Genomic DNA, 26,424 nt, shown 5'->3' on the forward strand with positions numbered 1-26,424 from the left:
CTTTGGTCTTTATCGCCTACCTCCTATGCTCCTACTGAATATAAATAAAAGGCAAAAAAGCTGGAAATATGAAAAAAAACTGGAAAATACTGGAAATGCTCATCAGGTCAGTCGGCATGGCTAGTGAGAACAAATAAGTTAACATAATAGAGTGTGTTATTCTGAGCTGAAACATAAACGTGTCCATTCTGTCCACCCATGGATACTGAACTGTTGAGTGTTTCCAGCACTTTCTGTTTTTGGAACAGCTAAGGAAAGGTGAAGGTGACGCAGGCTGGAAACAGTCCAAAGGCAGTCGTTTTGAGTTTTTAATGACTTCTACAGCTGCACTTGCTGACTGGGCGAGTTCTCAGCAGAACACATTTCGGGCAGTGTCAAACCAGCAGGTATGAACCTGCAGGACAAAACAGCAATCCTTGGCCCTTGATTGGCAGTCTCACACTCAGACAGGACTGCAGGAGTGTCTGACGAAGGCAATGGAAAATGAACCGAAAGCTGTCCAGTGGAACCACCCGATTAAGGATCCAGGGACTTTACTGTGACCAGAACGCAGGGAGCTCCCTTCTGCATTTGGTCCATGTTACACCAGGGCCTGAGCGTGCTTGACAATGTTTGGGCTTTAAAGTGGCAAAAGTGGTCCATTCCCCAACACTGAAAAATTAAGATGAATATATAGTTACATAAACACTGCTATCACCCATCACCATAACAATACTCTTTTGAGTAAGTCATTGAGATAAATTAAACTACTAGTAAGTGAAAAATCAAACAGGATTTTAAAATTGCTGTAAAACTTTCTCGAAAACATTGGTGACAAATCAAATAGAATTGACATCAACTACAAGTCTATGAGTTAATTGTGCCATGATCTATGTTGAATTTTAACGAACAATTTATTTCAGAATTTTAATAGACTTAAGATATTTCTTTTCATGAAAATGTTGAATGAAACTTAAAAGTCACTGGGGTAATCCCTGGTGCTGCTGCAGAGCATTAGCTGACTCTAACGTCCAGAATGTTTCTTTTTTACATGTTCAAATGTGACCTTTCTTATCTAAGTCATTGCTGAGATTTTAAACATTTCAAAAAAAATAAAGCTTTAAATAAATCATTATGATGCGTTGGGAAAAATAAGTGCAGGACCTAAAAAGTGTTTGCAACCTTACGTCCTGTGTTACCAACGCCAAGATTCCCAGTCACATTCTGACAAAAATAGTGTTATTGAAAGAAATCTTTACATTTCCTGTTTGGCATAAGCGGGGCTTCGAAACTTACCAAAACATAGCAGTTATAAGTTCATTTTCGTGGGTTAAAATTCACATCGACTTCCCCGGGTATAAAATTGTACCGAAAAAGATTAAAAAGAAACCTTGGTTGATTTTATCTATATATATTTTTTTGGTGCATCAATTGTGTGTCTCTCGCCCCCTCTTAAAACAATTCTGCCAGTTTTCCATAAAGTCTTTTCCGCATACTTTCTGACTTCGCTGCTTGTGACGGGAGGGGTGGGTGTTTGCAGGATTCTCAAGGTGAAGATTGAAATTAAGTGTTAAATGATATCAGGGAACAACGGGGCTGGGCGTTGTTGTGTGTTGTTTGATTCTACCAAAAGTTCAGCCTAGCGTGGCACTTTTAAAAAAAAACTTAATGGTTCAGTGACATCACTGGGAGAGGAGGGGGTATTAAATAAAAGCTCCTATTCCTTTCTTTCCCCCCATGCCTCTCTCCGCAGGTAGGACCCGTCTGGGGACTGACTTGTGTGTTTTCCCCCAGCCCTTTGAGCCCTAGACTCTTGCTCGGTGTCTGGCGTGAGATCGCCCGGTCTGCAAAGAGACTGTCGCCGCCTTATAACCCACCGCAGCCCTGTACAATGACCCTCTGACTCCCTTCTCCCTCAAGGTAAGAGATTCTTTTAAACTAAACTTATTTATCTACTTAACTCGTGTCTCCTGTTTATTTTTTTTAAATGATTTTCTACTTTTTAAAACGTTTTTGAGGAGAATACTCGCCCTGTATTTTTAATGTGTTTAAATTCTCACAAAATTGCAATGCTTTGATCCCTTGCAGCGAAAACAGCATTTTCAAATGTCACATTTATGGAAGTTGTTGCATTTTAACCCTGCGGAGATATATTATTTTTATAATGCAACTTTCGTGTCAGCGTTGTGCTAAAAATGAGTATGTAACGATCATTTTTTTAAGTGTTCTGAAAGTTTATTAATGAATCATTCTGAGAGACTAACCTCTTCTGATGACGAGTTGGTGGGGTTTGGCAAGTTAGCACACGATCTGATTTGTTTACGTCCTGTGCTAGCACTGGAGTAAAAGAGATGTGACTACAATATAATGACTTCCTCCCTCCCCATCCCCCTTTCCTTGTTCGGCCAGTGTGGGAATCGAGTTGAAGAAGAAGGAATTTCAGGAGAGTCCCCCCGCCCCCCCACCTCGCAGAAGCTGATGCATTGCTTCCTGACATGAAGGTGTGAGACTTGGAGTTCTGAACTGCACTGAGCAGCTGAGTGCATACGGTACAGGCAGTTCAAGTTAAATGTTAGCATAGCACTGCAGTTTGTTTTAAAGAAACCCCTTTTGACCCCTCCTCCATTATAAAGCTTCAAATTATAATTAAAAAAAGCATTTAAACACTGAAAATTGGATGCCCTCTTCGATTGTTATTTTGCATGATGGGCAAGCAGCAGGTGACCACCGGCTCCCAGATCCCCAAAAATAGCAAAGGCTTGTACGCTTCAGCGCCTGTCACAACCTCATGGAGGTTCCAGCCCACTTTGAGCCAACGGAGTATTTTTGAAGTGTCGTCACTGCTGTGCACAGCAAGATCCCACAAGCAGTAATGTGGTCATGAAAGAAAAACTTGCATTTATATTGCACTTTTCATGACCACTGGACGCCTCAAAGCGCTTTAGGTGTCAGTGAAGTTATTTTCAAATGTGGCAGGAAATGCAGCAGCCAATTTGTGCACAGCAAGCTCCCACAAACAGCATTGTGAAAATGGTCTGGTAATCTCCTTGTGATGTTGGCCAAGGGTTAAGTATTGGCCAGGACACTATGAATAGTTCCCCTACTCTTCGTCAGAAGAGTGCCATGGGATCTTTCACATCTGCCTGAGGAGATGATAGGATCTTGGCTCAGCCTGCATTTTTGTTCTGAAGTCCTGGAGTAGGAATGATCCCAAAAGCTTGTGATTCAGAGGCAAGAGTGTGAACCAACTGAGCCACAGCTAACACCGTCATGGCCAAATGATCTGTTTTTAGCCATTTTTATATCCACTCACGGGATATGGGCATCGCTGGCTAGGCCAACATTTATTGCCCATTCCTAATTGCCCTTGAGAAGGTGGTGGTGAGCAGCCTTCTTGAACTGTTGCAGTCCCAAAGGTGTAGATACACCCACAGTGCTATTAGGGAGGGAGTTCCAGAATTTTGGCCCAGCGACAGTGAAGGAACGGCAATATATTTCTAAGTCAGGATGGCATGTGGCTTGGAGGGGAACTTCCAGGTGGTGGTGTTCCCATGCACTTGCTGTTCTTGCCCTTCTAGATGGTAGTGGTCGTGTGTTTGGAAGGTGCTGACGAAGGAGCATTGGTGAGTTGCTCCATCTTGTAGATGGTACACACTACTGCTAATCTGTGTCAGTGATGCAGGGAGTGAATGGTGAAAGTGGTGGATGGGGTTCAAATCAAATGGGGTGCTTTGTCATGGATGGTGTTGAGTTTCTTGAGTATTGTTGGAGCTGCACTTACTCAGGCAAGTGGTTGAGGGATAAATGTTGGCCAGGGCATTATGTTCAAATGTGAGTCCTACCACCAGAATGAAAGTGGGACTTTTCCAATCAAAAGTGATGCTGTCATAGAAAATAGGTGGTATTAGAATGAAGCTAAAAGTCATTTCTGTTTTTAAAATTAAGAGCAGGACTCTGAGAAAGAGAGAAAGATTATAAGGGAGAAATAAAAAGAAAATCAGGCTGCCAGCAAAGCAGATTAACATTTATTAGTTAGGAATAAAATACAAGCAGAGTCAAAATAAGAATAGAAAATTAAAAAAGGAGGTTGAGAAAATATGATCACCAGGTTTATCAGGTTACTATTACTGGCCCCTGACAACTTTATTTAAAACTTGTTTGGTTATCCCAGTATATTTAAAACTTGTTTGGTTATCCCAGTATGGGAGTGGTAAGCTTTAAAAACAATGGCTGCCCAGGGAGCTGAAAATCGCTTGGATACGCTCCGTTTAAAAGGCAAACATTGAATTGAAGGTTCAAGTTCGCTGTGGACTCACAGAACCAATTTGCATGGACTCTTTCAAAGCAGCTCTGACTTCCTCCTTCTGAAGCTGGTTTTCAGGCACCCTGATGTACTAAGGCTGCTTGGGATCGGGAAAAGAGCTAGGAAGCCAAATGCGAAAGGCGGCGTTCACACTGCTGGGAGTTTCATTTTACCAGATATAAGTGCGATCGAGATTCAGATCAGTTACCCCTTACACCTGTTGTTGCAGCAAAGTGGAAACATTCACTGCAATGATGAACTTAGTGCATAACTGCATCCCAAGGGTTAAAGTGCCATCAGTTCTATAACAGTTGTTAGAGGTTGTGGGAATCAGGATATGCTGTAAGAATTTACTCTGATGTAATTTTGCTTTTGCTATCAGTCTGATTCAGACATTATTTTTAGAGTGATGAAAGAAAGCAGTACACAATTATACAACAATTTATCCCTACACCTTTTGAGCCATTTCAAGAAGCTACACAAATGGATCCTTTATGCAGTGACTTCTAGAGGGATAGAATTGAAAAGTAGGAATGGGGAATTTTACTTTAAACTTGTGTAGAACATTGGTTAGATCACTTTTAAAGTATCTCATATGGTTCTGGTATCTGTATTACAAAAATGATATAGGGGCACTGGATAAGGTGCAAAGACAATTTGCAAGGACAATACCAGAACTGAGAGAACTTTCAAGAAAGACTTTTTTGTCTAGAAAAGGGAAGACTGAGAGGTTACTTAATAGAGGTGCTTTAAATTATGGAGGGTTTTGATAGGGTATTGAGGATGTTTCCACTTGTGGGGAGTCTAGAACTACGGGCCGTAAATATAAAGAATGGAGAGGTCATTGACCTGAAATGTTAACACTTGTTTCTCTCCCCACAAGATCTGCCAGACTTGCTGAGTATTTCCAGCATTTTCTGTTTTTATTTAACAATAAATATAAGATTAATAAGCTCAATAAAAAAATCAGGTGAATCTACACCCAGAGTTGTCAGAATGTGGAACTTGTTTTCACAAGGAGTGGTGGAGGCAGATAGCAGAGATGCATTTAAGGAGAAGCTAGATAAGTACAGGAGGAGAATGGAAATGAAGGATATGCAGATGCAGCTCAATGAAGTAAATTGGAAGCAGGATCGCATGGAACATGAGCCCTTACATCGACCAGTTAGGCCTAGTGGCTTGTCTCTGTGCTGATATTCTATGTAATGGGGGAAAAGAAGATAGGGGAAATGGCTGAAGGTGTAATCAAAATGAGGATGCTTCAGGAGGGAGGGGCAATCCAGTAAACTGAGGGGTTTAGGCAGAGAATTCCAGCATAGCCAACATATACCGCAGCCTCTGCCATTGATGGCAGAGCGTAGGGAGGAAGGCATATAATTGCAAAAGATTACAGGGGGATTTGTAAATAAGGACAAGGATTTTGAACACAACATGCTGAGGGATGGGGAATCAGTGAAAGTTACTGCCCACTCAGATCATTCTTCACTCATTGCTATGGCCCTGTGCTCACAAGCCTGCCTCTTAGTCAGAAGATCATGGCTTCAAGTGTCACTTCAGCAACTTGAGTGCAAAATCGAGGCTGACACTCCACTGTAACACTGATGCTACACAGTCACAATCTTTGAGCTGAGACATTAAACCATGGTTCTGTATGCCCTTTCAGGGATGGATGTAAAATATGCCATGGCATTATTTTGAAGAACAATGGGAGTGACCTGGCTAACATTTATCCTTTGACCATTATCTGAAACAAATGGCATGCCTCTTTGACCAAGTCTTTGATCATCTAGCCTAATATCTTCTTATGTATCTCAAGTAGTTGTCGGTGGTAGTTTATTGCATTGTTGTTTGTGGGACCTTGCTCTGTGTGAATCGAGACATTACAACAGTGACTACACTTCAACAGAACTGGAGTGGCCCGAGCTTGTGAAATGCATTATATAAGTGTACATTTGTTTGAATAAGAGGGTATAAATCAAAGTGCACTTGTATATAAATATGTACACTCAGAGCTCTCCTAATGGCTTCTAATTGCTAAAAGAATTTCTAAAGTCAGGAAGAAAGAAGGAACTTGCATTTATATAGTGCCTTTCGTGACCTCAGGACATCCCAAAGCACTTTATAGCCAATGAAGTACTTTTCTTTAAGTGTAGTTACTTGTAATGTGGGAATCAATTTATGCACAGCAAGCCCCCAAAAATATTCATGTGATTATGGCCAGATAATCTGATTCTTTTTTTAATTGTTGATTGAGGGATAAGTATTGGCCAGGACATCAGGGTAACTCCCCTGGTCTTCAAAATAGTGCCATGGAGTCTTCTACATTTAAAAATAAATATATTATTTCACGGGATGTGGACTTCAGTGGCTAGGCCGGCATTTAATAAGCATCCCTAAATTGCCCTTGAGAAGGTGGTGGTGAGCCTCCTTCTTGAACCGCTGCAGTCCACATGGTGTAGGTACACCCACAGTGTTATTGGTGAGGGAGTTTCAGGATTTTGACCCAGCGACAGTGAAGGAATGCTGATATAGTTCCAAGTCAGGATGATGTGTGGCTTGGAGGGGAACTTGCAGGTGGTGCTGTCCCCATGCAAGTGCTGTCCTTATAAGTAGTAGTGAGTGTGGGTTTGGAATGTGCTGTCTAAGGAGATTTGGTGAGTTCCTGCAATGCGTCTTCTAGATGGTGCACGCTGCTGCCATTGTATGTCAGTGGTGGAGGGAGTGAATGTTTGTGGATAAGCAATCAAGTTGGCTGCTTTGTCCAAGCTTCTTGAGTGTTGTTGGAGCTGAACTCATCCAGGCAAGTGGAGGATATTTCATCATACTCTTGACTTGTGCCTTTTAGGTAATGGAGTCAGGAGGCGAGTTACTTGCTGCAGAATTCCCACCCAACAAGACAGACGGAGCCTCAGTTTAACATCTCATCTAAAAGACCTGGCCACCAACAGTGCAGCACTCCCTCTGCACTGCATTGCAGTGTTAGCCTAGGCTTTTGCCCTGGGAGTGGGACTTGAACCCACAACGTTCCGACACAGCTGAAGGTGATAACAACTGAGCTGTGGATGAAACCTCTAAAAACAGGTTTCAATGGTCAAAAACTTCAGTGAGTCAGCTGACCCACTGAGGGTTTCTTAAAGTGGAGTTTAAAGTTTTAAAAGTTGGCTTTGCAGTCCACTCACTGCACACAGAGTGCAAGGCCATTTGGTTCTACGCCCAGTGCAAAATGTAAGACCCAGAAAAGTTAGATTGCTGTTAATGAAAACTGCTCTGCACCAATGTAATACCTGGACCAGTAGAGTGGAGCAGAGCTTGTGTAGTTATTAAAGGATGCTAGAAATTTGGATTAATTCATCATCCCTGCTAAAAAGCTATTCTACATTCAAAGCCCCTGTCATCTGCTTTAATTTATTAATTGGTAGATTAAAGCTCCTCCTCTCCCTTGCAGTCTCACTCAACACTTTGAAGTTGTAGGTGAATTTTTGGTGTGTACATCCATGATGCAAAAGTAGATGTTTCTTTCATTTGGCCAGGCCTCGCACAATCAACAAAGTTGTGTGCTTATCATTTATTTATATCTATGCATTATAAAATATCTGGTGTAGGGTGCGGTGTTCCTGTTTTCCCATTGTAATATTTCTTACTGATATTTCAGTGTCTGAATACATGTTATGTTCCTATTACTTTTCACATATTCTTCTGACAGTTCAGTTCTTAGCATCGAATAATCACTCAGTAGAGTTAAAAACATAAAAAGCGCAAAAGTTGAAAATCTGAAGTAAAGCCAATTTGTGCTGGCAACAGGTTAGTCAGGGTCTGATTGGGAAGGATAGGATACTGCCTCATGTATGAACCTACCGCAGGTCTGGAACAGTTGGTCTGGAAAGCTCCTAGCATAGCCCAAATGGGACAAATCAGAACATGCTCAAGTGAGCACAGCTCTTGCATTCCTGGGCAAGTCCCAACTTTTCCCACTTCAGGGATTTCTCCTCTTGGGCTGTGCTCACACCTGAAGTGTTACATTTTTGATCGCTCCGCCGATGTGGATTCACCTGCTCTTTATTTCCAAGTAGCTTCTGTATTTGGCTCCAATGATCACTTTCCGTGGGCCCTCTTATGTGGCAGAACACAATTACACGGTAAGCTCTTTACAAAAGTTTTCAGCCTGGTAGTGCAGCCCTTGTCTCTGAATCAGAAGCTTGTGGTTTCAAACTCCATTCCAGGATTTGAGCATGTAATCTGAGCCGACACTTCAGTGCAGTATTCAGAGAGTGCTGACTTTTGGTTTTTCAATGAGATATTAAACCAAGGCGCCAACTGCTTGTTCACGTAGACACATAAGATCCCGTGGCAGTATTTGAAGGTGGAGGGAATTCTTCTGGTATCATGGGGCAATAGTCATTCTTCAATCAACATCATTTGATATAGAGGCCTTGGAAAAGGCTCAAGGCTGACCCCTAGTTCAAAGTTTTTAGTTATCAGGGAGAATTAGACAAGCATGGACTTTTCAGTGATTTGATGGAAGTGTTTAAAATAACTAAGGGATTAGGCTATGTGCTGAGAGACATTACGAACAATATAGTTTAGGGAAAATGAAGGGCCATACATCTAAACTTGATAAGCATACAATTAAATCAGATGTCAGGTGGGTTCTCTTTGTGCAGAGGATTATTGACACTTGAAATAAGCTTGCACAGTGAGTGCAGGTTCACTTCAACAGTTGAAAAAAGGAGTTGAGCCAGTTCTGCACCCATTTCTCTGGCCAGGGGTCCTCCACTCGCACAGCAAACCTTTTCCCCTGTATCCCTCCATCTGGACCCCTCTTTGGACTCTTGCCCTCTCTAGGCCTTTCCACTGAGAGCTGCTGACGTGACATTGGCAAACTGAACTTCCTTGCTCCCCTTCCTTACTCTAACCTGTTTCCCTCTGAACATGTTGCACCCCATTCTCTAAGGACCACCGCTAACATTGTCATCAAAGCTGCTGACAAGGGTGTTTCTGTTGTTGTCTGGTGAACCAACCTCTACTTTGCAGAGGCTGAATGCCAACTGGACCAATACCCGAACAGCAAACATCAAACAATCATCTCCAAGACTGTCACTGACCTTAATCTTTTCTGGAGTTCTTCCTGCCAGTCTCCAACCCCTTGGTCCCCAGCACCAGACAGCCTGCTTCTACCTCCCCAGATTCCGCAAACAAGAACCATCATTTCAGCCAGTTCCACTGAACTCTTTCTTCCTTTCTCAACTCTATTTTTCTCCCTTTGACCAGTCTCTTTCCACCTACATCTGCGACTCTTCCAATGCCCTCTGCCACTTTAACAATTGCCAGTTTCCTGGCCAGAATCATCCCCTCTTCACCATGGGCATCGGATCTCTCCACAACCCCATCCCCCACCAGGGTAGTCTGAAGACTCTCCATTTCTTCCTTGAACAGAAGCCCAACCAGTCTTCACCCACCACCACCCTACTCTGTTTGGCTGGGCTTGTTCTCATATTTAACAACTTCCCCTTTAACAGAATTCACTTCCTCTGAATAAAAGACCTTGCCAAGGGTACTCACATGGACCTACCTATTTCTCCCTTTTTGTGAGATACATGGGACATTCCTTATTCCAGTCCTACTCATGCCTTCTCCCTTACCTCTTTTCTCAGTACGGTACTGACTGTACCTGTGCCACTTCCTCCTCTCACCCTGAACTGGAAAATTGCATCAACTTTGCTTCCAATTTCCATCCTTCTCTTGTCTTCATATGGCCTCTCTCCAACCCTTCCTTTCTCTTTCTCAACTTCTCTATCCCATTTCTGGGGAGAGACTATGAACAAATATTCACCATAAGCCCAATGAGTCCCACAGCTACCTCAACTATGCTTCCTTACACCCCCGCTTCCTATAAGGATATCATTCTATTCTTCATTGCATCTATTCTGATGATGCAACTTTTCATACCAGCACTTCCAATATATCTTCCTTTTCCCTCAACTCATTTCCCCCGACCTCCACCGTGGTTGACAAGATCCTCAAGCATGCCCATCCCATTTCCTGCAGTTTTGCTCTCACTCCTTCCCCTGCCCTCACCTTCTACCCCACCAGTCTCCATATTCAATGGATCATCCTCCACCGTTCCTGCCATTTCCAGTCTGATGACACCAGCGGACACATCTTCCTCTCTCCCCTGTCAGCATTACAAAGGGATCATTCTCTTCACAACACCTGCTTTGCTTTTCTCCCTTCTGAATCCACGATTAGGTTCCCATCCCTCTGCCAGTGTGGGTTAAACCATCTCCAAAAGCACTATCAAACCTACCCACGATGATATCGAACCCAGTCCTTGTACAGTTCCCACATCCTTGGGAACTAGTCCCAATGCCCCAGGAAGCAAAAGCTCTCCCTCATGCACCATCGCTCCAGGCAAACATTCAGCGGCACTTCCCTCTTATTTTTGAGCTCCCTGTTGCAGACTTTAACTTTTTATCCCAGACAGGGTGACCAACTCTTATGAAATAAAATAAGGGACACTTCGACCGTGGGACCAGAGGAGGGCTGGTGCTGGTGACCATTAGAGTGGGGGATGGGGGGGTGAGGTGGGTGACCATAAGACTAGGGAATCATAAGAGTAAGGGGGAGTTGAGCATGATTCCCCTGGTGGTCGTTAAAGCAAACAGTCAAAAATAAGGGACCATCCCTTAAATTATGGACAGTTGTTAACCCCTGGATTCTGTTGACCCTCCAGCCCTCGCTTCAGTTGTCTGTTGACTGTTGCTCCTTTCTATTTTGCCCAGGTTCTATTCAATTCTGCCCTTCATTACTGACAGCAACTCAAGAGTGAAAAGTCTCAGTCAGCAAAATGAACACGCTGTAATGGATCTGGTATAGAATGTCCTCATAATGGGTGCAGGCGGAGGAGGGGGTTCCAGGGAGAATTTGAAGAGGTGGAAGTTTTAAAGCAAAAACCTTGCAGCACCTTTAGGGCCCAGCAATGTCTAGTCAAATCTTGCAATGATTCTTCTCATCCGGCAGCAGGTCAGCTTTGAAAGAAAATGGCAGGAGTTTCATGTTTCTGAGTTGCAACTGGGATTGCCTTTAAGGATCATTGTATATGCGTAAAATTTTTATACCTATACACACTTGAATTGTGAAGAACAACTCAGACATTATATATATGTGTGTGTGTGTATATATGTATAAAACATATGATATAACTTCAGTTTGTAAAGACCTTGAGCTGTACAAAACTATATTGAAGAATTGATGCCACAATTCAGTCATGGATTTTTTTTTTGTTCATTCACTAAGTATGGGTGTCACTGGCAAGGCCAGCATTTAATTCCCATCCCTAATTCCTCTTAACTGATTGGTTGCTAGGCCATTTCAGGGGGCACTAATACAAAAGCTGGAAATGTGAAATTAAAACAGAAAATGCTGGAAATACTTAGTAGATCTGGCAGCATATGTGGCGAGAGAAACAAAGTTAGTGTTTTAGACCTATGACCTGCTGCTTGTTTGCAGCTTTCCCTGTTTTCATTTCCAGACGGCAATTAAGAATCGCATAGCTGCAGCCTGGAGTCACATGGCTGGATAAGGACTGCCGATTTCCTTTTTTCAAGGTCAAGAGTGAACCAAATGGGTTTTCTTTTACAACAACTGGTAGTTTCATGGTTCCCAATGCAATACAGCGCAACCTGTTAGAGCACAGTGTCTCAAACCCAGCTGTCCAAACACCGGAGTTGTCTGAAAACTGCGTATTTTCTTAGAATGTGCCATGCATCAATTTTACTTGAGTAATATAAAAAAATAATTTACCTGGACAATTGGGCTAGGCGCTGCATTAACGCGATGTGGTGCCTGACTTGCGCGGCAGTCTATTCCCACGCTTCGAGCGACCTTGACCCCACCTGACCTGGCTCAACCTGAACCGCCCATAGTCCAAACCACTCAACTCGAAATCTGGCAAGATCCAAAATCTGGCATGATCTCGGTCCTGAGGTCGTCTGTTTTGAAACACTGTACCAGTGCTCTTTTTTTTTATTCCAGATTTTATTTTGAATTTAAATTTCACGGATGCCATAGTGGGATTTAAACTCACATCTCGCGATCATTAATGCAGGCCTCTGGATTACTGGCCCAGTAACATATCCACTGTGCGACCATTCCCTAAAGTGCAATAACAATGGTGGGAGAAATATGAGGCCACAATCTATGACTGGAGTTAAGCTGTGTGTAAAACAAAGGTAAATTGCTGTCAGACAGACTCTGATACCTCAGGGCTTTACTGCCCTCAGTATTCTGAATTAAGTTGCGATTCTCTGTTGAAAAAGACATTTTCCATTGATGCACAAGTGGCTGTACAAGTGCAGCCTAGGGGCATTGCACATTTATTAAGGTTTGTTTTCTTAAGTGTGATTTTTCCTATATCACCATTAATGCACTAAATCTCAAGCTGACTATCCATCCAGCATTTGTGTGTTAAGTGATTACCAGCTTAACATGCCCCAAACACAGCCATGCACACTATGTCAACATAACCACATGCTCTGTAGCCCTTGATACACATCGTGCAAGTGATGTGTTTTTTTATATTGCTGAACACACCTCTAAAGCTTTGTTTTGAGGCAACATTTTGGAAAATCAATCATTTGTTTATATTGGATTTACATTTCTATGAATTTTATCTTCTGATCATGTTGCACTAACTTTTCTTACACATCTTTTCGCTACAAGGCTGTCTGTCCTGCTGCTAACAATTCCAATTTACAGGTTGAATTAATGAAAGTAAAAGAAAGGAAAGACATTATGTAACACATTGCACAACTTCGGAACATTCCTTTGAGCCAATGAAGTACTTTGAAGCATGGCCACTGTTGTAATGTAGGAAAAGTTTAACATGGACTCAAATTTCCACACATACACTGGAAACATTACTTAGCAAAGTGCAATTCATACACTATCCCCCATTATACATGGCATTTAATGTAATGTGGACAGGAGGGGTAAAGGCCACAAACCTCAAGTTAATGGCACCAATATTTATACCAGTCTGATACAACTCATGCAGAAGTTTACCTGAAGTAGCTTTATGTAAGTTCATTGTGAATAATTAGGACCAGTCCCCATTAATGTGCAACCAAATGACATTTATTTTTGCCAATGGTGCAATCAGTGGTACTGATGAAAACTATAGTAATAAAACTAGTTTTCTGTTTAAGTCTGACCCAGTAGAGCCAAACCATAACTCCCTCACGTTAATGTATCAAGCTGCTTCATTCAGCAAATTACTAGATAAATAATGACAGGCTCAGTTCAATAGTAACTCTATCACTTCTAAATCAGAAGGTTGAGGGTTCCAGTCCTGCTGTAGAGATTTAAGAACAGGAATAGGCCATTCAGCCCCTCAAGTCTGTTCCATCATTCAGTTAGATCATTGGCTGACCTGTACCTCAACCTGCCTTATGCACTGACTTACTGATCAAAATTTATAGATAATGGTTTTGCTCCATATCCTCTAGTGTCAGATTAGGCACTGGAATACAAGTTATGTTTCAGTTACCTTGAGCCTTGCTCCTTTGACTCCCCCAGCCCTCTGACTAGCCCCCACCCTGACACTGAGATTCCCCTCTGACCCCCTTGAGCCTCTGACTCCCCCCACCCTCAGAATCCTCTCCCTGATCCTCCAACTCCCCCTCTGACCTTCTGACCACCCCTAACCCTCCAACTCCCCCTGACCCTCTGACCTCCCCTGGCCCCCAACTCCCCCCCGACCCGATGTGACCTGACCTACCCACCCTACCCACCTTGCCACATGTTACCTGCCAGCTATCCTATCTACCACCCTACTCACCCTACCACCCACCCACCCTGCCAATCTACCCACCCTGCCACCCTACCCACTCTACCACCCTTACCACCCTACACGTTTACCTCACCCACACTCATTCACTAACACACTGAGAAGCTAATTTAAATGTCCCAAAGCTTTTCAGTGTGTTACTGAATGAAGACTCTCCAGAACGCTCAGCTAGTGCAGTAAAAAAAGTGTTGTGAGTTGGCTTCCCCCAATCCTGCACTATGAGGAAGGACTCCAAGAATAGGCATGCTCCCGATTTCTGAAGAGGCCTGGTTTGGAAGTCCAGGCCAGAAATGCGGAGCTCCGATCTGTGTAAAAAAAAAGGAGCGGGCTGGCAACCCGACAATGATTGCAAGTCCTTGGAAGATTTGGCCCACCGATTCCTGAGGTGTGGTTCTCAGAATTGAATGCAAATGGGTCTAGCCAAGGCTGTATACAGCTGAAGTGTAATTTTTTCCCCTTTGTACTCCAGCTGTTTTGAGCAGCTAATCTGAAAGGACACTTTCGTGTTGTACTTTGGGAAGTCCATCTTTTAGGTGAAAGCAAGGTCCCATTTGCCCTCTTGGATGAATGTAAAAATCCACATGGCATTGTTTGAAGGAGAGTAGGGAAGTTCTCCTAATGCCCTGGCCAACATTTTTGCCTTAACCAACTCTACGAAACAGTTCTGTTGAAGAGTCACGCAGACTCGAAACGTTAACTGTGTTCCTCTCCACAGATCCTGCTAGACCTGCTGAGTTTTTCCAGGTATTTTTGTTTTTGTTTTGGATTTCCAGCATCTGCAGTTTTTTTGCTTTTATCAAAACAGTTTAATTGGCCATGATCTCAGATGCACATATGTAAATTATCTGCCAGATTTTCCTACTTTACAGCAGTTAATCATTGGCCGTGAAGTATTTTGGAATGTTCAAAGGTTGTGCTATAACACAGGCAAGTTCTTTTTAACCTAAATGCTGCAGTCATTCTGCACACAATATCCTACAAGCCACAGTGAGATGAGTGAGCAGCTAAATTTGTTCTAATGGTGTTGGCTGAGAGAGTATCGGGCAGCTCATTGTGAAAACTCCAGCCTCTTCTTTGAGCAGGGTCACAGGATCTTTACAGAAAATGCTGGACCAGCTCAGCAGGTCTGACAGCATCCTGTGGAGAGAGATACAGAGTTAACATTTCGAGTCCATATGGCTCTTCTTCAGAGCTAAAGAGAAGTAGAAGTATGATGGAATGTAAACTGTTTAAGGTGGGGGGGCGGTGGAGCAGGTGAAGCTGAATGGAAGGTCAGCGATAGGTGGGGTCGAAGGAGAGATGTCATGGACGCAAAACAAAGGGAGTGTTAATGTTAGTGGCAAGGGCTAAAGAAGGTGCTGATAGTGGCATAAAGGTAAGAAAGCAGAATGTGTGAATAGCAGAACAAGGGTCAGCGCTCTGAAAGAACAACATGGAACATATGGCCCTTTTGGGGGTTGGCTGGGGGGAGGGGTGGTGGCTGGGGAGAAAGGATAGAAAAACAGATAAAAAGGAGATAAAACAATGAATAAAAATAAGTAGATAAAAAATAAAAATCGAATTTTAAAAAGGGATGAAAAAGGGGTGAAGATAGAGGGTGGAGCTTATGGTCTGGTTCTTGGCCCACCCTCCTTAAACAGTATAAATCCCATCACATTTCTACTTCTCTTTAGCTCTGAAGAAGAGTCATACGGACTCAAAACGTTAACTCTGTTTCTCTCTCCACAGATGCTGCCAGACCTGCTGAGTTTTTCCAGCATTTTCAGTTCTTATTTCAGATTTCCAGCGTCCGCAGTATATTGATTTTGTCACAGGATCTTTAGATGATTTTACACGGAGGAGAGTGGTAGCTGTGTGGGTGTACTGTTCTGTCAAGCATGGTTAGGAAGCTTGTATTGATATAAATGTGGGGACCCAGTCCAGGGAGTCCATTACTTTAAAGAAAGATGTTGCATTTATATTGCACCTTTCAGTCTCCAGTCTCCCCAAAGTGCTTTACAGCCAATGAAGAACTTTTGAAATGTAGTCACTATTGTAATGTCGGAAATGCAGGAGCCAATTTATGCACAGGAAACTCCCACAGACATTAATGACCAGATAATGACAAGCTGTTTTTGTGATGTTTATTGCGGGATGATAATTATTGACCAGAACACTGGGGATAACTCCCCTACTCTCCTTTGGAAGAGTGTCATGGAATCTTTTAAGTCCAACTGAGAGAGCAGACGGGGCTTCTGTCCTAACTAAAGAGGCATCAAAGCATAAGTACCTTTTAGCATTCACCTGGACAGCAGTTCAGTTTAGCGTGTCATCTGAAGGACGGCACCTCTGACAATGCAGCAGTCCTTCAATATTGCACTGGAATGTGTCGACTGGCTATGAAATGTGAAACAATTGATTATGCTGGTGATTGTGTAAGAATGTAGAGATAGGCTGCACCTTAATCTGCATTTTTTGAAATCCTGACATTCCTGAGCAAACTCGTTGTATGTTTGTTCCAATACCCATCAGGTAACCATATAATGCATTGAAGTCACATATCTAAACATATCAATAGGCCCTGGGACAGGACTTGAACATGCAGCCTTTTAACTCAGACATGAAAGTGCTACCAACTGAGCCAAGCTGACCAGCCCAATAAACAGTTATGCCAAATTCCAATCTATTCCTTCATAGTTACTGGGTCAAAATGCTGAAAATTCCTATGCAAAAGCATGGGGCGAGTAACTTCACCACTTAGCTAATCAATTGTTAAATGTTGCCACGTAGGGTGGAATTTTGCCTGGCCTCAAGATCTGCTCCAACCCTGAATGTTTTAGGCAAGAAACGAGTGGCCAAAATTGGGGCAGAGTGGGGGGAAATCTCCGGAGAGTTGTTGAAGCCCTGGTAGACTTGTCACAAGAGGAGAGGATCTTTTTTAGATTTCCTTTCAGGGATCTGGCAAAATTTAAAGAAATACTTATTAAAGACTGGAGCTTGACAAGAGCTCATGCCTAGGGTCTGAGCAGAACATTTTCATGAATAAGAGGGAATAGATAGGCAAACAATGTCCATTCATTCATTGAGAAGTTCCTGGCCAACTGATTTTTGCTTTTTCACTAAATGGACTGCTTGAGTTCCTGAACGATGAGCCATTGAGATTTCAGGCTGAAAGCTCAGTGCAATATCTCAAAGTCTTTCTTGGGCTCCCAGCAACCAACAGGATGAAATCTTTGAGAAAGTGAGTAGAATCGTCCCAGATTTGCACTATGTGCAGTCGCGGGCGTGAAAAAAGTTGTTTTACCTGCCGGCCGCAATAGCAAGTTTTCACACGGCGATGTCCCTCCTCATTAATAATGCATTCATGGGAAACACTCCAGATCGCTGGTGGGGGAGCCTCAGATTTCCCACTCTACCATCATCTCAGGCCTTCAGTGATCCAGATGCCATATTTAAAGGGAACCCCTGCACAGAGCCAGCACTCTCTAAGGGATTGGAAGCTGTTGGAAAGTCATGGCTGCCAAAGGTAGGAAATATGCTGCCCCCAAATTTAGTGATGCCTCCCTTGGGTACCTACTGGATGCAGTGAAGGCCTGCCGGGGTGTCCTTTACCTCCACTCTGGATAAAGGCCAGCAAGCAAGGTCACCAATCCAGCATGGGAGGCAGTAGCAGCGCCAATGCCCTGCAAAAGAGGCCAGCCACCCAGTGCCGAAAGAGGATGAATGAGCTCCTCTGTTCCACCAGGGTAAGTCACTTTTCTCATCACTCTCAACTCACATACTCACAAACCCATCACATGTCCACAGGGGATCTCACTCACTGCCAGTTCAAGGGACATCACCATTTGCTCTTTCACACACACCTTCACCTGCTCTGCAGATCGAGTCCCCATCCCATCCATGGCACCATTCACCATCCACACATGCCAGATACCCTTATCATCTGGCCTGGCAGGCATCCTGCTTACACTCTCTCCATCTGTATTCATGCAGGACAAGCTGGCACATAACAAAAGGGAGAGGTCACAGACTTGTGAAGGAATGCCTGACTTCAGGGTCCTCACAGACTTTGAAAACAGAGCCATACAGGCGGCCAGCAACAATCTGGACCATTCCTGTGCTGATGGTGTGGTCGGCGGTGCTCAACCAAGTGAGGATCTAGCAATGCAACATCCATCAGACAACCATGCCGTGAGTGATATGTCCTGTTCTCCAGTCCCCTGTCATGCACTATTTATCTCTCCTTGCTTTCGCAAGCGCACCTAGGAAGCAGCTGAAGGGGCCCACAAGCCAGGTCCTTGATTAAAGCCATGAAGACACCTCAGAAGAAGTGTCTGATGACACCCCGTTGAAGACCCAACACAGCACTCACCCACACCCTCCACCAGCACAGAGACACACACCTCGGTGGGACCTAGTACTAGAGTAGCCTTGGGGTCACAATCTGGTGGGCACATTGCACTGTCTGATCCATAGCAGGCAGCAGCAGGGACTTCCCCAGTTTCCATCACTCCGAGGACTGCTGGAGGCCAGAAATCTTCTGAGTCCAAGTCAGATGAGGAGCCTCTGGACTCAGTCACGCCTCAGTTGCTGGAGCTGCAAAGGCAGCTTGGGAACATCAGGAAGGGATGTTCGCTGCACTCCTCAGATTGCAAGGTGGAGGAGTCTATCCATCTTCAGTCTGAGGTGATAGCATTGGCATGTCAATGCACTGAGGTCAACACTGACATTATGGCAGCCGCCATGGAAACCTTGGTCCAGCGCATTGGTCCTGCACTGCTGTGTGGGCTGAACTCCATGCTAACACCATAGTTGGCCTCCAACAGTGTCAAAGTGAGAGGGGTGCGAGGCAGCTTATTCTCACTCCAGCTTCCCCTTCTCCTCAAGGAGTCAACCAGGGGCCCTCAGGCATCCATAGGGAGGAGGATCAGCAGATGCATGATCCAGGGCCATCTACCCAGGTGACTCTGGGAGTGACCGGCCCATCTGAATCCCCCCTCCCTGTGACCTCAGCAGCTCCAGCTCCATAGGCTGGAGAGAGTGTCACTGCCACACAGCAGGACCCTGAAAGCAGGCTGGGGCCTCCAAGTCTCAGCCCTCCAGAAGACGCCTGTCAAGGCCTTCACAGAGAAGGGCGTATCAGTCAGTAGGCTGCCTCCACCTCTGAGGTGGATGTCAGCGGAGCACCAAGCTGTAATGGCAGGGTCAGGAAGGTTAGGAAGGTGTAGTTGCACAGCTTGGGCCTGGGTGTTAATCACGTGTACATAATGTTCACGATAGGAAGTAAACTCCCAAGAATGTCTCCTTGCCTATGGCTCCTTGTTATGATGAGCAGTGTTTGTGTCACTCAGATGTGAAACCTTGGTTCCTGCACAAGATAAAGGCAGGTTTCTCAGTCCAGGGCCTGCTCGTTGTGCAGTGTGTAACCTTCAGAGCAAAGCGATGGTCCGGCCTCACACTCACTGGACACATTAGTGATGCTTGTACCCCAGTGTTGTTTGTCATTGCTGCCAGAATGTTGTGGGCAGGTGTCAGAGTTCTCTCACACTCTCTGTGTGCTCTCAGCACCTTTGAGGTGGGGCTGGCCCCCATCTCTTCAGCATCTGTGACCAGCGATGCTGGGCTCCTGAAGGGGTCAGGTGCTGAAGTCTGACAATTTCGCATTTAAAGTTTCATGACTACATCTCCATGAAATGACCCTGATCACAGAGCGCAAGCAAGCTGCCCTCAGCCAGACAGAAGTCAGACATTCACAGAGGCAATGTGAAGATCTATGCATGTTGCCATCATCCTCCTGGAATCTAGCGACTAGCAGGGCCTCCACTGCATCTCTATGACAGGAGCCTGAGTGCTGAGCTTATGTGCGCTACCATCAGCCACACAGGAGTCAAATGTTCACGGATGCAAGGTGAAGATGTCAGGACTGTCCTCACTGCATCTCGTCATCATCCTCCACGAATCCTGCAGCTATGAGGCTCTCCCGAGCGGGCCTGCCTCATCTGATCAGTGTGTTGGCCTCATTGCTGGCATCCTCGCCTTTCAAGAACCTCATCCCGTTCAACCTTCTCATTGGGGGATACAGGCAGCTCTTCCATCTCCTCCTCAGCAAGGCCCTCCCCCTGTCGCAATGCCAGGTTGTGGAGCACACAGCAAGCGACGATGATGCGCAACACACTCTGGGGACTATGTTGCAGTGGCTCCACCAGACCTGTCGAGGCACCAGAACTTCATTTTCAAAATGCCTATCGTTTGCTCCACCAAAGTCCAGGTCGTGGCATGAGCCTCATTATACCGTTGCGCTGCTGCAGTCTGAGGCCTCTGCACAGGCATCATCAGCCACATCCTCTGTGGGTAGCCCTTGTCCCCGAGGAGTCAACCATGCAGTCGCTCTGGACCCTGGAGGATGTCAGGGATCTGAGCCTTTACCCCCAGTGACTTGCCTGTGCCCCATGTGAAAGCACAGCGCCTCTTCCTTGATGTCCTACAGACGATGCTCGCAAGCGCTGTGCGCGGTTCTGTGCACTCACCTCCGAGTTCCCCGTGAAGTTCACGGGCAGTCATGAAGTTCGCCGTTCTGAAGTCACGCTGATGTGGGGGGGATGATTCCGTGAGCAGGGCTTATAATGAGATGCTAAAGTATTGAAATCAGGTTCCTGATGTGCAGCGGTGGGAAACACGGCCCGCCATTGATGGGTGGAGCAGATGATTGCAAACTGGTTTCGTGATGGCGTGAAACTGATTTTTGGCATTGTCACCCACCCCGCATGCCATGACGCCCGACGCCAACAGGACCCGGAAAATTCCGGCCAGTGTCCTTGTCACAGTCACCTCTGAATCCATGTCAATTCTGTTTAGACCAACAGAAAAACAGTTGCCAACCCGTCAATGAACTCATCGTGAATAGTGAAATAGATCATGCAGATAAGCTAAAAGTAAGTGGTTCAGCACCTCAGGAGCAGTGACCACACTATGATATGGTTTAAGATCTAACTAGAATGGGGAAAAATCAGTCCCAAAACTAGATTGGATTATAACAGATTTTGGAAAAGATGAGGAGTGAATTAGCTGAGGTGAAGTAGGTGAAGAAATTAGCACACAGGAGACTGGGGGGACCTGTTTGGATAATAATAACAATAAAACTAAAGGAAAATATGAGAAAATAAAAGAAAAGGTTCTGAGCAGGTTAAGGAAAGCTAAGAAATCATAGGGAAATAGTTTTGAAAACCATCAGAAGGAACAGTCACTTCTTTTCTAAGACTATCAATAAAATGGGGAGTTTTAAAAGAGAGGGAGAGAGGGTTGTCACTTGGTAGATGACAATCAAAAAATATGCAAGGTAAATAATAATACTTAATATTGGTCTTTACTAAAGAGAAAGATATCAAAGGAGAGTTAATCCTGAAGTGGTTGATCAAGTTGGGTAATACTATGTCAGATAGTGTCTTACTGAAACATATAAGATCCTGAGGTGACTTGACAAGATGGATGCCCAAAGGATGTTCCCCTTAAAGCTAGGAGACACAGTTTAAAAATAAACGGTTTCCCATTTAACACAGAGATGAGGGGAAATTTTTTCTCTCAGAGGGTCGTGGATCTTTGGAACTCTAAACCCCAGAGAGCGTTGGAGGCAGGGTCAATGGACTTTTAAGGCAGTGGTCGATAAATTCTTGACTAACAAGGGCGTCAAAGGTTATTGGGGGTAGGCGAAATGTGGAGTCAAGGCCACAATCAGATCAGTCATGATCTGGCAGAGCAGGCCCAAGGGGCCAATGGCCTACCCCTGCTCCTAATTCGTATGTTCACATGTATTAAAGGAAAGTTTCAGATATGCCCAAGGAAGACAAGTTAGGCCAAATACAATATGTTCTAAGATCCTGAAAGAGATGAGGGAGGGAGATGATGAGAGCCTAAAAATTATATGTGACAATTCTATTTGAGCATGGGCCTGAGTCAGAGGGCTGCAGAGTAACTAATGAAGTACCATTTTAAATAATAGAGACAGAGTAATATGGTACTTACAGGCCAATAGCTTAAACATTGTCGTATGGAATATTTGAGAGACTACTAATAAATGGAATAACCACAGATCTAGATAAGAAGTAAATAGAACAGGCCAGCATGGATTTTCAAAAAGACTTGCAAGGAATGAGACTCATAAAATTTGTTGAGCAGGTAAATGAGGGAAGTGAAGAGAATGTGAAAGTGCACAGACTTTTGGAACGCCTTTGTCAATGTGCGACATGGGAGATTACTAAAGAAGATTAATGGGTCAGAGCTAGTGGTAGGATAGCAAAATGGAATTCAGAATTGGTTAGAAGGGAGAAAACATGAGGAAGTATAAATAGGAGTAGCACACAATATAGAATCCTATAATTGAAGTTCTTAAAAGAATGCAAGGATGTGACAGGAAAAGCATAAGCAGACTGCTTCCAGTTTCCAGTAGTTGAGAGGTCAAGAACAAATGACCGCAGATATAAGATTAAATGTAGAAAATTTAGAACTGAGGGTACTTTACACAAAGGGCCTCCCACTGGCATATTTGGAGGCAAGGGGTGTGTGACATAAAGCAGGTGGTTAACAAGACGTCTTCTCATGCACTCCTGCCCTGTCCCCATATTACGGGGGAGGGGGCGGTGGGTAGGGCATCAGGCAGCCTGCTCACCCTTAGGCTTATTGAGGTCGTTAAATGTCCAATTAACTGCCACTTAAAGGCCTCAAACCTCCCCCCCCACCCCCCCGATGTAATTTTTTGTTCTGTGGGGGAAGTCAGGGGATGGCAAATGGCCTGGCAGCTTTCCCTGCACAGGCTACTGGCAGGCAGCAAGTGGGGTAGCTCTTTTCAGGGGGTGGGGTCGCTCTTTTGGTTGGGGGGGGGGGTCCCCTGTGCCCATTGGGGGCACCCCCAAAATCATACCCCTCTTTTATCCACAACCCCTCTAAAACCTGACCCATGCCTCCCTCCTCCCCCTCGCTGGGGTCTGCCAAGCAGGTTCAACCAAAGTCTCCAGGCCTAGCTGAACTCCTGTATCCATGGCACTTAATCTTCAGGGGCTCTACCTGTAGTCCCAGCCGTGGCCACTCCTCAATCGTGGTGCTGCTGGGACTACAGAGCCAATCAGACGTGCCTGCAGCTCTCTATCATGGGGCTTCCTGTCCTTGAGGGGTAGAAATCCCACTCTTAACTAATTAACGCTGCAGGATAGCCGGATTCCTGGTCGGTGAGCTTTTCAGCCTCGGGGGAGGGGAGTAGCATTCCGCCCCCTCGTAAAATTCACCCCAAATAGTTGTGATGCCGTGGAAATCATTTCTAGGGTCAGTGGTTGGGGCACCGTCAACATTCAAGATTAGCTTGAATAGGTGGGTGAAATAAAAAGGGTTTAAGGAATATGGGAATCGAGTGGGCAAATGCATATAGAACTGTGTGGAAGGTAAATGGTGACCCAGACTATTTTGGGTAAAGTGGCATTTTTCCATGTATATTTCTTTATGAGCTACTGTTCTGTGCATCTATATGTATATAAACATTTCCCTAATAACAACCCTTTTTGTTGTCCTTGTGTCTTTTAGATCGTTGCCTTTCAAGATGGAGAATCCTGAGAACATTAGCATGATCTCCCAAGTTGCAAGACGACGTGTTGTGTCAAAAGATGGCCATAACAATGTGAAAATTGACCAAGTGGATGGCTGGGCCTTCCTTTACCTACAGGATCTTTGGACCACAGTTATTGACATGAAGTGGCGTTACAAACTAACTCTTTTCACAGCAACATTTGTGATAACATGGTTCCTTTTTGGGATCCTCTGGTATGCCATAGCATTTATACATGGAGATTTAGAGCTATTGCACCCCCCAGCTAACCACACACCCTGCGTGGTGAACATTGAAACCTTAACAGGAGCATTCCTGTTTTCCCTGGAGTCCCAGACAACCATTGGCTATGGCTTCCGCTGTATCACAGAGGAGTGCCCGTTTGCCATTATCCTGTTAATCATTCAATTGGTCATTACCACCTTGGCGGAGATCTTTGTCACTGGTACTTTTCTGGCAAAGATCGCAAGGCCAAAAAAGCGTTCTGAGACGATCAGGTTTAGCTACCATGCTGCCATTGCCATACACAATAACAAGCTTTGCCTCATGATTCGTGTGGCTAACATGAGGAAGAGTCTTCTGCTTCAGTGCCAGCTTTCTGGGAAATTCCTGCACAACCACATCACTGAGGAAGGCGAGACCATCAAACTCAAGCAGGCAAATGTGAATTTTCAGGTGGACACTGGTTCTGAGAGCCCCTTCCTCACCTTCCCCTTGACTTTTTATCACATTATTGACGAGAAAAGTCCACTGAGCAGATATGCATCGGCAAACCTGAGGGATAAAGACTTTGAGCTTGTTGTCATTTTAAATGCCACAGTGGAGTCCACAGGTGCCGCTTGCCAAATCAGAACCTCATATGTGCCAGAGGAGATACTTTGGGGCTATGAATTCGTGCCTCTTATGTCGCTGTCCCCTGGTGGGAAATATCTGGTTGACTTCAGTTTCTTTGACAAGCTTAGGAAGAGCTCAAACCCTTACTTTGCCTCTGAAGCACTGAGGTATGCGGACATTGATAAGCTAAAACTTGAAGAAAAATATCGAGAGGACGAACAGAACAAATTATTCAGTAGGATCCAAACTGTTCATAGCAATGTCTAGCAAAACTTTTGTACACAATATGATGTGAATAATGCCAGCATCCTTTGGAAATTTTATAATCAATAAACATCTGTCTGGTACATAAAAGGCCTTCAGTGAAGCCATTAGCATTTTCATCAAAAGAGCGCATTTAGTCAAAGCCAATGCCAGGAAGTTCCCAATGATCTTATATAACAAGAGCAACGTTAATAATTACGTTAAGGGGAAAATGTATTCTTTTTACTTGATTGTTCACTTTGATAAAACTTAATGATGCAACCAATCCAGCAGTATCTTTAGATGATGCTCTGGTTCCTGCTGCTCAGAACCATTTCCCCTTATTCCTGCTAAGTTTCAAATAAGCCATTGTCTTCCATTTCCTTGCATCATAACTTTGTTAATATCATGGCTCTTCACGTTGTCTCATACCCCAATGTATTCTTCCCTTGGACCTAAAAACAGTATAACCGCCTACGTCCCTCAATATGACGTTCATTTTACAGTCTACCAGCTTTTAAAATCCAGGGCTGTCTGATGGACAGTCCAACCAGTCTATTACTCAGTGTTTTAGTTACTAATCAGATCTGTAGTTTCCCACTTCTGAATTCTTTATTAGCAACATACGGCTAATGGCTAATGTATTGGACCACACTGACCTAGCCACAATGTTATAATTTACCTGATTCTTCCTTACTTATTCTGTTCAATCTTAATGGGGTGTCCTTTACTCTGATGTGTAGCTCATGTCCAATAATTCTCAATTGATAGAATATAAATGTGATTTATGTACTTGAATAGATTTTTTTAAAAATGTTTAATCTCCTAGAAATAATTAGTTCTTTTGATGACATGTTGGTGGGACATATTTGTTAAAGTCTTATTGATCTTGATAAACAACTGATGTGACTAATTAGGATATCCTATTAGTGGCATGCCACACTTTTTAAGTGGAAAACATTTTACAGTTCCTTTAATATGTCTGGTTAATGTTTATTTTTACATTTTCATGAAACTGAGAGATTTATTTAAATTACACTTCATGCTTCCACCTATTTATGTCAATGCCTAATAAACTGAATAATTAATTGTAAATATATGGAGCATTACTCACTGTGGACTACAATAGAAATGGAATCCCATTTGTATATCAAGTTCCAATTTAAATATAGTCTTATACTGCTTTCGAAAGGAATATGAGAAAATGTATTCTGTGCTTTGTTATCACTATCCTGAGAAGCAGAGCATTATTTTTGTTGTACTTGTAGATATTATTGTTTGTATGCTTAATGCTGGGTTATTACTTTGTAAAATAATTTGGTTGATCTGATTTAGAAATAGCGTTTATTACTTTCTTAGAGGGGGGGTTCTGATTCTGGGTAATAATGTGAAGTGGATAATATTGGCTGAGCCACCCATTACACAACGCTCCTGGTTTCTTTGTTTTCCGTTTTTATTGACCACAATCAGGAGAGGTGTTTAATCTGGACAGGTCAAGCTGATATCATTTGTTTTATACAATGGTCTATAGTCAAACTGACCCCCTTACTCTCTATAAGCTGTTCCGATGTATCTAAAAAATTCCATTTGTAATGATGCAGCATGGGATATGAATTGACTGTACATTACTATTGTTGGTATTTGTAAAATGTG

General features: G+C 43.9%; 1 protein-coding gene across 3 annotated transcripts; it reads left to right on the forward strand.

Annotated features, from left to right (window-relative positions):
- The first annotated feature begins 1,490 nt into the window (after positions 1-1,490).
- kcnj15 (potassium inwardly rectifying channel subfamily J member 15) lies at positions 1,491-26,101 on the forward strand. 3 transcript variants are annotated; one of them, XM_041211994.1, is made up of 3 exons: positions 1,491-1,529; positions 1,733-1,899; positions 23,673-26,101. In XM_041211994.1, exon 3 carries the CDS (start codon positions 23,689-23,691, stop codon positions 24,793-24,795), a length of 1,107 nt encoding a protein of 368 aa, XP_041067928.1. In that variant the 5' UTR covers positions 1,491-1,529; positions 1,733-1,899; positions 23,673-23,688; the 3' UTR covers positions 24,796-26,101. The 3 variants fall into 3 exon arrangements, with proteins under 3 accessions (XP_041067928.1, XP_041067927.1, XP_041067926.1); XM_041211993.1 differs by having other exon boundaries at positions 1,497-1,899; XM_041211992.1 differs by lacking the exons at positions 1,491-1,529; positions 1,733-1,899 and adding an exon at positions 8,279-8,418.
- Positions 26,102-26,424: the final 323 nt, after the last annotated feature.

This window comes from Carcharodon carcharias, chromosome 18 (genome assembly GCF_017639515.1).
Source record: "Carcharodon carcharias isolate sCarCar2 chromosome 18, sCarCar2.pri, whole genome shotgun sequence".
NCBI classification, from domain to species: Eukaryota; Metazoa; Chordata; class Chondrichthyes; order Lamniformes; family Lamnidae; genus Carcharodon; species Carcharodon carcharias.